Source organism: Tribolium castaneum, chromosome 8, assembly GCF_031307605.1.
Source record: "Tribolium castaneum strain GA2 chromosome 8, icTriCast1.1, whole genome shotgun sequence".
Classification (NCBI taxonomy): Eukaryota; Metazoa; Arthropoda; class Insecta; order Coleoptera; family Tenebrionidae; genus Tribolium; species Tribolium castaneum.
The window spans coordinates 16,627,589-16,638,752 of NC_087401.1; the positions used below are offsets into that span (position 1 = coordinate 16,627,589).

General features: G+C 31.5%; 2 protein-coding genes across 2 annotated transcripts; both read left to right on the top strand.

Annotated features, from left to right (window-relative positions):
- The first annotated feature begins 1,226 nt into the window (after positions 1-1,226).
- LOC662300 (uncharacterized) lies at positions 1,227-10,488 on the top strand. The gene is made up of 19 exons (XM_015980767.2): positions 1,227-1,435; positions 1,480-1,671; positions 1,718-1,900; positions 1,954-2,020; positions 2,135-2,261; positions 2,311-2,532; positions 2,578-2,746; positions 2,793-2,972; positions 3,016-3,178; positions 8,405-8,730; positions 8,779-8,973; positions 9,022-9,207; positions 9,253-9,319; positions 9,366-9,492; positions 9,539-9,566; positions 9,614-9,801; positions 9,852-10,020; positions 10,072-10,251; positions 10,301-10,488. The coding sequence occupies exons 1-19, from the start codon at positions 1,270-1,272 to the stop codon at positions 10,462-10,464; spliced, it is 3,099 nt and encodes a 1,032-aa protein (XP_015836253.2). The 5' UTR covers positions 1,227-1,269; the 3' UTR covers positions 10,465-10,488.
- On the top strand, positions 4,922-6,892 carry LOC662337 (cytochrome P450 4C1). Its single transcript, XM_008196331.3, has 10 exons — positions 4,922-5,113; positions 5,166-5,360; positions 5,412-5,597; positions 5,643-5,709; positions 5,753-5,879; positions 5,933-5,990; positions 6,043-6,224; positions 6,275-6,443; positions 6,495-6,674; positions 6,724-6,892. The coding sequence occupies exons 1-10, from the start codon at positions 4,954-4,956 to the stop codon at positions 6,885-6,887; spliced, it is 1,488 nt and encodes a 495-aa protein (XP_008194553.1). The 5' UTR covers positions 4,922-4,953; the 3' UTR covers positions 6,888-6,892.
- Positions 10,489-11,164: the final 676 nt, after the last annotated feature.

Here is an 11,164-nt window from a genome sequence, read left to right on the forward strand (position 1 = left end):
AAGCCAAAAATCAAGGTTTTTTCCCTGTTTTCATTAAACTAGAGCCAAAAAATCACCAAATTTGGTCAAAAATGGCCAAAAATTTACCTTTTCTGAGCGTTTATTCCGCAAAAACTTAATTATTGCGCTCAATTTTTTAAAAAGTAAGCCAAAAAATCACAGAATTCTGTCAAAAATGACGTTATTTTTGCAAATTTTGAAGATTTAAACACGTTTTTAAGCCAAAAATCAAGTTTTTTTCCTGTTTTCATTAAACTAGAGCCCAAAAATTACCAAATTTGGTTAAAAATAACCGAAAATTTACCTTTTCTGAGCGTTTAATCAGAAAAAAAGTCAATTATTGCGGAAAATTTCTTAATAAGTAAGCCAATAAATGAAAAATTATGAAAAAAATTAAATTATTTTTGCAAATTCTGAAAATTTAAACGTTTTTAGACCAAAAATCTATTTTTTTTCTGTTTTTTTTTTGATTAAACTAGAACGAAAAAATTACCTAATTTGGTCAAAAATGACCATAAAATTACGTTTTCTGAGGATTTATTCAGCAAAAACATAATTGTTGAGTCGAATTTCTTAAAAAGTCAGCCAAAAATCACAGAATTATGTCAAAAATGGCATTAATTTTGCAAGTCCTAAAAATTCAAACAAGTTTTTAAGCCAAAAATCAAGGTTTTTTCCTGTTTTCATTAAATTAAAGCCAAAAAATTACCAAATTTGGTCAAAAATGACCAAAAATTTATATTTTCTGAACGTTTATTCAGAAAAAAACTCAATTATTGCATTAAATTTCTCAAAAAGTAAGCCAAAAAATCATAGAATTATGTCAAAAATTACATTATTTTTGCAAATTTTAAGAATTTAATTACGTTTTTTAACAAAAAGTCAAGGTTTTTTTCCAATTTTCATTACACTAGAACGATAAATTACCAAATTTGGTCAAAAATGACCAAAAAAATACCTTTTCTGAGCGTTTATTCAAAAAAAAGCCGAATAAATACAAAATTATGTCAAAAATGACATTGTGTTTTTCAAAATAAAAAAATGAAAATGATAAAATATTTAGAACAAACCATGTTAACCTAGAAAATAGACCTTTTTGTCAATTTGCCCTTCGATACATAAAGAACAATTCCATGTAATAATCCAAACACGAAATAAACACATTCTTATCATGTGTTTTCACGATTTTAACACGCAGTGTCATTAGCAGCTATAAATGAAACAAAAGGACAACAATTCCCACATACTCAAGCCAAAAATAGCGTAAAAATGATTTGTGAAAATGTCCTCGTTTGGCTATTTTCCACCTTAATTGCGTTCTTGTTGCTAAACGCCTGGCATAAGCGACGTCTTCTTTATTACGCCTCCAAAATAAACGGCCCTTTTTCCTGGCCCATCATTGGAAGCGCCCATTACTTCATCGGGGGCCAAAAAGGTACAAAAAAAAACACCAAAAAAAACCTAAACCCCAACTTTCAGTATTTTACAAAAAAATAACCCAACTGTTGGAAACACAACCGGAAATATTCAAAATCTGGTTGGGTGGACAACTAGTTGTGGTAACTTCAAGGCCCGAAGATGTTGAAGTTATTGTGAACAAGTTTTTTGAAAAGGGACCAATTGTTGAATATTCGAAAAAATTCCTCGGAAATAGTCTTCTAAGAGCCCCAGGTTAACTAACTGAAGAGTCTACAATGTTTTAAAATTTTTGATTCAGCTCATATCTGGAAGGATCGAAGAAAAATGCTCAACCCAACATTTAACCAAAAAATTTTAAACACTTTTATGGGCACTTTTGCAACACATGCCCATAAGTTGGTCAAAGAACTTGAAGAACATTGTGGGAAAGACTATGATGTTTTTTCAAACTTGATAAGGTGCACTTTAAATTTAGCAATAGGTGACTAACTCACAACTCAGCTTCAAAATCACAATCAAACCAAACTGTTTTAGAGAATTTGGCGGACGTGGACAGTGATTTAATCCAAGGACAAGACAATTATTTGCAAAACGTAAAGAGGTAATAACTGAAAAAAGCTCTCAACAACGGACACCGATAATTGTCCGTTGTGGGAGGTGTCCGTTGTTCGGAGCGTCCGCTGTTCGGAGGTGTCCGCTCACTGGAATGTTTCAGATTAGAGGACCTTTTGGCGATTCGCATTTTCACATTTTGGTTTCACGCTGATTTTTTTTGGAAAATGTCCCCATTGAGTAGAGAAATGCATAAAGCAACTGAGGAAACGTTTGCTTTCGTTAAGCAAGTAATAGTTTGAGTAGGAAAAATGTACAAAAATAATCACAACACTTCAGATCATCAAAACGAAAAAAATGAACGTGAAACAAGACAATAACAGTCCGACCAAAGGAAAACTTTTCATAAATCACCTCATAAAAGTTAGCAAAACCGACGCAAAAATCGACGATTTGGCAATCGAGGAGGAAATCCAAAACATTCTGATTGCTAGCAGCGAAACTACAGCTCTTACAGCTGGCCTGGTTTTGACAATTTTGGGAATATTTCCAGAAATACAGGTAGGGACTTAATAAATTTGGGCCCACGAGACATTGAAATTCAAGTTTAAAGTTTCGAACGAACTTGGGGCGGTTTTTGGGCATGATGGAAGAGCGCCATCTCTGGAAGACATTAACAAGATGGAGTACTTGGAATGCGTTATTAAGGAAACTCTGAGATTATTTCCAGTACTGCCGATAATTTTGCGATTCCTGGACCAGGACATAAAATTGGGTACAAAACTCCGAAAAAAAAACACCCAAAAAAATTTTTTTTCCAGGCGCTTATACGATCCCAGCTGGCTGTAGCATCGCCATTCCAATTTGTCACCTCAATAAAAAGGCAGATTTTTGGGAAAATCCGGAAAAATTTGATCCAGATCGCTTTTTGCGAATGAATAGTTCCGAGCGTCATCGTTGTACGTTTATTCCTTTTAGTTATGGGCCCAGAAATTGCATAGGTTGGTGCTAATAAGAATTATTTTTTTTTAGTTTGATTTGCAGGCTTGAAGTACGGTATGATGTCATTGAAGGTTTTGTTATCGACGATTTTACGCAATTATACGATTAAACCATCGGTTTATGAAAAGTTGGAAGATATCGAGATGGTTTTTTGTGTGCTGAGCAAACCAAGTTTGGGGTTCAAAGTCAAACTGGAGAAAAAAATGTAATTTTACAAACTATTATGTAATACAAAATAAAATCTTCGCATATGAATGTGTGATTTTCATTTTATGAAACCCAAAATTACCACATTTCAGGAAGTTAATTGAAGGTATTTTGAAACCCTACTGACTGCGCCAATTAAGTTTTAATAAAAAATTTGGCAGTGCATTTTACAAAAAAAAGATTAAAATATTGTAAAAAACATTCTTTTTTAATTTATTTGTAAGACACCTATGTAATAAAAAATTTAAAAAACTGAAAAAATATGAAAATATTTTCAAGATGGCGGCACTACCGGTTATACCGAAAGTCGCTATTAACTTTCTTATTTTATATGGAAAGCTATGTTCTTCACTGCGTTTTTTTATTAGTTGAGTTATTTTAAGGCCGTTTTTATCAGCTTTCCCTATACCTAAGTTTAGCCGTTTTCGAGATATTTAAGATTTTTTAAAAATTTTTGGATTTGCACCTGTCACTTAAAAAATCGGTAACTCCCTTAGTTTTAGAGATTTCAAAATCGTATTTTGAGAATTGAAAGACAAAGCCTATATCTGTTCTCCGATGTGTTCAAAATTGGAAAAGAAGTTAACCAACCCAAAAATTTTAAGGTTAAGTTTGGACAACTTCAAGTACCCATAACTTAGTTTTTTCAAATGGAATGTCCCAATTTTTTTTACGAGATGGAGAAGATTTTTTTTCTGCATCGATCTGTATTAGCATTCCCTATACCTATCTGTGATAATTTTCAAGTTATGTTGGTTTTTTTGACATTGTAGAAAATTTCTTACTAACCACAGCTATTTTTGCATAGTTTGCCATGAAATCATTTCTGATTAAACAAACGACAATCTCTGTTCAAAACTGTGTTCTTCGTGGTGTGAAAACAAAATAAATTCATTTAAAAAACTTTAATTTCTTACATTTCCATGGCCACCTATGTGAAAAAGCATATAGCTAATGAATTTCTCAATCCCAAAAAAAGTTATTATAACTTGAAAACTATTAAACATAAGCATAGGGAATGCTAATACAGACCAATGTAGAATTAAATTGATTTAAACAGATTAATGAAATAAAACTTGTGGCATTTTATTTGAAAAAATTGAGTTATGGGTGCTTAAAGTTCTGAAAACTAAATTTTAAAAATTTGGGGTTTGTTATTATTTTTTAAAAATTTGAAAATACCAAAGGAAAGATCAAAGCTTCTTCTTTCAAATGAGCTAAAAAATATTTCCAAATTTTTAAAAATGGCAGAGTTATCGATTTTTGAAGTGGAAGGTACAAATACAAAAAAAAATTAAAAACCCTAAATATTTCGTAAACGGCGAAATTTAGGTATAGGGAAAGCTGATGAAAATTACCTTAAAATAACTCTAGTAATCCAAAAACGCATCAAAAAATATAGCTTTCCATTTAAAATAAGCAAGTTGATAGCGACTTCCGGTATAACCGGAAGTGTCACCATCTTGAAAATATTTTCATTGAGCAGGACCTACGAGATTATGATTATATAATACTTCTAATGTAGGGTTTATACGAAACAGCCTGTATATTATATCATAATTTTATATTAGCCATTACGTAACAACTACCGGATCAACAGGATCAGGCAATAGCCGGCAAATAAAAATAATCAAAATCTCACTAATGGCAAAAAGTTGTTATAACTCATCAAAAATTTTATTAAACAATTACAATAAAACAATGTCTAAACCGGTCTAACAAACCGTATAAAAAGCCTCAAACTGTTGGTACTTCAGTAGAAATCGGCCCGAAATGTTCGACTTCATATTTGTTTCCTTGACTTTGATTCTAGCTTTCATTATAAAGTATAACTGGGACAGGCGATGGCTTTACTATTATGGTTCAAAATTAGATAGTCCCATTGGTTGGCCCATCATTGGCAGTGCCCATTATATCATCGGCGGTCATAAAGGTATCCAAACACTTCATTAAAAAAAAAAACAAAATTGCAGCATGTTTTTCAGTTTTCTACAAAAACGTAAATATGCTCCTAAAATCATATCCTTCAGAAGTTGCCAAAATATGGATAGGTCCCACTTTAGTAGTATCGATTACAAAACCAGAATATGTTGAAATTGTGCTAAATAAATGTTTGGAAAGACCGGAGTTTTACGAGTTCGGTAAACAGATAATCGGAGCTGGGATTCTAACAGCGCCAAGTCACTACTGACTAGATGTTATTATTTCAACTTAATATTTTTGTGTTGTAGTTGATGTTTGGAAAAGCAGACGGAAAATGATTAATCCAACTTTTAACCCAAACATTTTGAACTCTTTTGTTGAAATTTTCGGACGATATGCGTTTCATTTAACAAATGCACTTGAGGAAAACTGCGGAAAAGAGTCTTTTGATATTTTACCAAAATTGTTTAAATGCACTTTTGAGACCGCTTGTGGTAAGCAATTAACAATCTAGGTAATCAATTAATTGATTGATTTAGAAACGCTTGGTGACGTTAACAGTAATGTACTTCAAGGCCCGGAAGAGATTTTCGAAAATTTAACAAAGTAATAACTTTATCAAAAATTTCTTTCTAGTTATTGTTTTTAGGGCAGAAGATCTTATAACGACTCGTGCATTTTCCCTTTGGCTGTATCTTGATTTCTTCTGGAACATGACTTCGTTTTGTAGGGAATTGGATAAAGCGAGTAAATCAATAATTTCAATTGCAAAACAAGTATTCTAAAAAATGATATTCTAAAATAAAAATAAATAATCTTGCATTTCCAGGTAATACAAATAAAAAAATCAAGTCGTAACCAAAAACCAAGTGAACCAATGATACAAGGTACGAGAACCTTCTACAAACTTAAACTGTCAAGTGTTGTCTTTCATTTCAGACAATACTTACAAAGAAAAACGTTTTGTAAATCATTTGTTAAAATTGAGCGAAACAAATGCGAAACTCGACCAAACAGCCTTAGCAGACGAGATCCAAACATTTTTACTTGCTGGGAGCGAAACTACAGCTCTTACAGTTGGTTTAACTTTAATTATTTTAGGAATATACCCAGAAATACAGGTGAAAATTGAACAACTAAATCTGTGTGATAATAAAAGTATTATTTTAAGAAAAAAATTGGTAAAGAACTTGAGGTCATCTTCGGCAAAGATGCCAGGGTGCCAACTTTAGAAGACATTAACAGAATGGAGTACCTGGAAAGGGTCATTAAGGAGACTTTGAGATTCCTAACACCCGTACCATTCATGTTACGAACTAATAACCAAGATATAACGCTTGGTTCAAACAACACCACCTTTTTAATTACATTAATAATTAAATTATTCGTAGATTCGAACACAATCCCGGCTGGAAGTTGCATAATGATCCCAATTTTTCACATTCACAAGAAACCGGAATATTGGAAAAATCCGAATGAATTCGATCCTGATCGCTTTTTGCCTGAAAATAGTTCGAAGCGGCCTCGGTGTGCTTTTATTCCGTTTAGTTCAGGGCCTAGAAATTGCATAGGTTTGTCTGCGAAAATGTTATTAAAGTTCCAATAAGTTTGTAAATTCAGGTTTTAAATACGGCATGATGTCAGTTAAAGTTCTATTGGCTGTGATTTTACGAAAGTACACAGTTGTGGCAACTGAATATAAAAAAGTGGAAGACATCGAAATGCTCTTCTATCTGGTGAACAAACCAATCTCAGGATGTAAGATCAAGTTGGAGAAAAAATAATTGGGGAGTGGAAAAAGCCTTGAAATTGTGTAATTTCAGAAAAGACAATAAATACTTTATTCAAAAAAATTGCTTAAATAAAAACCAAAACCAACCAGAAGTTGACATTTTAGCGAAATCTTAAAAAAATCATATCTTCCTCATTATAAAAGATACACGTTTGAAACAGAAACATTATAGAGGCACTTTTTTTTAGAAAATATAATAATGTTATTAGCGATTTTTTTCAACTGTTCGTTTAACTGTAATAACATAAAGTTGTATTTTTTAAATAGGAATCACAGTTGGCTATGACATTTTCGAAAAGTTTATTTTTTCCTGATTTAATATGTCTATTTGTGTGATACATTAATTTTAAATCTTTAAACAAAAAAAATCATTTCGATTTTTCTTTATAGTAGGCCATGAAAAAAATTTGGATTTTTAATTAAAACTATGAAAATTGTATTACCCAACAAGTATTTATAATTTAATGATTTTTTAGACCCTAATTCATTCAAAAACAGCATAATAAATTTTTATTAGACCAAATTTTTTCAATTAATAAAAATTATTTGTTTTTATATTTAAAATAGCAAGCTTACGTTGTCATTCTATTTTCCAATTTTAAAAATGAAATGTCGGAAGAAGAAAAATCTTATTAATTGTATGATTGCGTATCAATAAAACTGTATTTTACAAAAAAATGTTAATTCAAATACAAAAATCAAATCATCTGTGGTAAAAAAATACATAACATTATCAACGCCACCTCCGTTATACTTCACTAAATCATAAAAAACATAGCTTATTTTTATAATTGTATATTTTTTACTTTAATAACCGTTCACAAAATTTCTACATTATTCACACCTTTTATGTGAAATAATTTTTCCATAGCCAACTACTTTCAAATATTTTAAATATATTTAAATCAAAAATATATAAAAATATCAAACTATATTTATATTGTTTTAAGTTCAGAAAAAATAAGCTTTTCGAAAATGTCATAGCCAACTATGATTCTCATTTAAAAAAATACAACTTTATGTTATTCCAGCTAAACAAATGATTAAAAAAAATCACTGATAACATTATTAAATTCTCTGTAAAAAAATGCCTCTATAATGTATTTGTTTCAAATATATGTCTGTTATAATAAGAGAAATATGAATTTTTTAAGATTTCACTAAAATGTCAACTTTTGTTTATAAGTCGAAAACAAAAGACGATAGCGAGCTGCGGTTTTGACCAAAATTATTCTCTCAAAAAACGGACCCGAGACTGTATCACTAGTTTTTCTCTTAACTTCTTAATTTCGGAGATTCCAAAATGCAGCACCTTGTACTTCTTCAACATTAAAGTATCTGCTGTTCAATTTTTTTTTCCCGAATGACGAAAACCAATCGTCATGATCATCACGAGGTTTTGCTAATAATACTTGATTAAGTACAACACATGTTAATTTAATGTCATTACTGTCCTGGGTCAAGTAATAAGTACCTAGCTTGACGTAGGTCAATATTTATACACTGTTGACATGAACAAATTATTGTAATAATTGTTTATTCCCTTGATACAAAAGCATCAATTACAAAAGCAGAAGAAACAGTTCGAACCGGTTTACAGAAAGCAAATAAAAACCAATCAAATTTTCTCCAACTGCAGTACCACTTCACTAGAACAAAGCACAAAATGATCGAAAAAATCGACCTGACGTCCGTTTTCCTAACTTTATTTCTAGCTTTCATTATAAAATATAACTGGGACAGGCGATGGCTTTACTACTACGGGTCCAAAATAGACGGACCATTGGGTTGGCCCATCTTTGGAAGCGCCCATTATCTCATGGGCGGTCATAAAGGTACCCAAACACTTCATTAAAAAACCAAAATTGCAGCTTGTTTTTCAGTTTTCTATAAAAACGTAAATATGCTCCTAAAGTCATATCCTTCAGAAGTTGCCAAAATATGGGTGGGTCCCACATTACTGGTATCGATCACAAAACCGGAAGATGTAGAAATTGTGCTAAATAAATGCTTGGAAAGACCGAAATTTTACGAGTTTGGTAAAGAAATAGTCGGAAGTGGGATTCTAACAGCGCCAAGTCACTACCAACTAGATGTTATTTCAACTTAACATTTTGGTGTTCTAGTTGATGTTTGGAAGAGCAGACGGAAAATGATTAATCCAACTTTTAACCCAAACATTTTGAACTCGTTTGTTGAAATTTTCGGACGACACGCGTTTTATTTAACAAACGCACTTGAGGAAAACTGCGGAAAAGATTCGTTTGATATTTTACCAAAACTGTTTAGGTGCACTTTTGACACCGCTTGTGGTAAGCAATTAACAATCTAGGTGATTAATTGATTGATTGATTTAGAAACGTTTGGTGACGTTGACAGTACTTTACTCCATGGTCGGGACGAGATTTTCCAAAATTTAACAAAGTAATTAATTTATTAACTAATTTTTACAACTATTGCTGTTTTCTAGAGCCGAAGATCTGGTAAAAACTCGTGGATTTACTGTTTGGTTGCATTTTGAATTTTTTTGGAATATGACTTCGCTGTGTAAAGAATATAATCAAGCGTGTAACCTATTGATTTCAATCGTGAAACAAGTAATTAACAATTGTAAAAAAAATAATAATAATCTTGCTTTTCCAGATAATCCAATTAAAAAAACCAAGTTACAGTTAAGTGTTGAAGTTAAGTGTTAATACAGTTAAGTGTTGTCTTTAGTTTCAGACAATAATCACAGAGAAAAACGTTTATTGAACCATTTATTAAAACTGAGTAAAATAAATGCGAAAATCGACCAAACAGCTTTAGAGGACGAAATCCAAACTATTTTGCTTACTGGGAGCGAAACTACAGCTCTCACAGTTGGTTTAACTCTAATTATTTTAGGAATATACCCAGAAATACAGGTGAAAATTGAACAACTAAATCTGTGTGATAATAAAAGTACTAATTTAAGAAAAAAATTGGTAAAGAACTTGACGTCATCTTCGGCAAAGATGACAGGGTGCCAACTTTAGAAGACATTAACAGAATGGAGTACCTGGAAAGGGTCATTAAGGAGACTTTGAGATTCCTAACACCTGTACCATTCATGTTACGAACTAATAACCAAGATATAACGCTTGGTTAAAACAACACCACCTTTTTAATTTCATTAATAATTAAATTATTCGTAGATTCGAACACAATCCCGGCTGGAAGTTGCATAATGATCCCAATTTTTCACATTCACAAGAAACCGGAATATTGGAAAAATCCGAATGAATTCGATCCTGATCGCTTTTTGCCTGAAAATAGTTCGAAGCGGCCACGGTGTGCTTTTATTCCGTTTAGTTCAGGGCCTAGAAATTGCATAGGTTTGTCTGTGAAAATGTTATTAAAGTTCCAATAACTTTGGAAATTCAGGTTTTAAATACGGCATGATGTCAGTTAAAGTTCTATTGGCTGTGATTTTACGAAAGTACACAGTTGTGGCAACTGAATATAAAAAAGTGGAAGACATCGAAATGCTCTTCTATGTGGTGAATAAACCAATCTCAGGATGTAAGATCAAGTTGGAGAAAAAATAATTGGGAAATAAAGATGATATAACATGCGTTTGTTTTATTTTGTAATTAGTGGAATAAAATTCATAACTTTTGTAAAAATTCCAGAAACAGATCGCGTTTTGTTTTTTCTTGTCCATCATTTGGTGCACAGCCACCTCTAACTTTTTTTTTTCAAACGCACTCCTTGTTTTCTGAATATTTCCAAAGCCTACGCGATAAAAAAATTAAAACCAATTTTTATAAGTAGAAATTAAGCAAATCAGACTAGAAATGTTGCAAAATGTTAGAAATTCATTATGTTATTTCCCAGGATAGGAACAGTGCCCATTTTGAACAATTGTTGCATTAAATAATATTCAACTTATAAAATTCAATTTTTTTATTACGTAGGCTTTGAAAAAATTCAAAAAACAAATAGTGCGTTGTAATGTTTGCAAAAAGGGCTTTCATACGAGGTGTCACTTGATATACCATTACATTAAAAAAAATTGGGGTGGCTGTGCATTTCTGACAACTGAGAAACAAAAACCATATGCACCAAATAGTAGGCAAGGAAAAATAAAAATTGACCTATTTCGGGGATTTTCACCAAAGTTATGAGTTTTATTTCAGTTAAAAACTCCACACTGTATATTAAATTTTGTCTTGTACGAATTTTTAGTTAAAAAAATTTAATACAGAAAGTACGCTGTTTTCCGTTTGATTATTATTTTATTTTTAG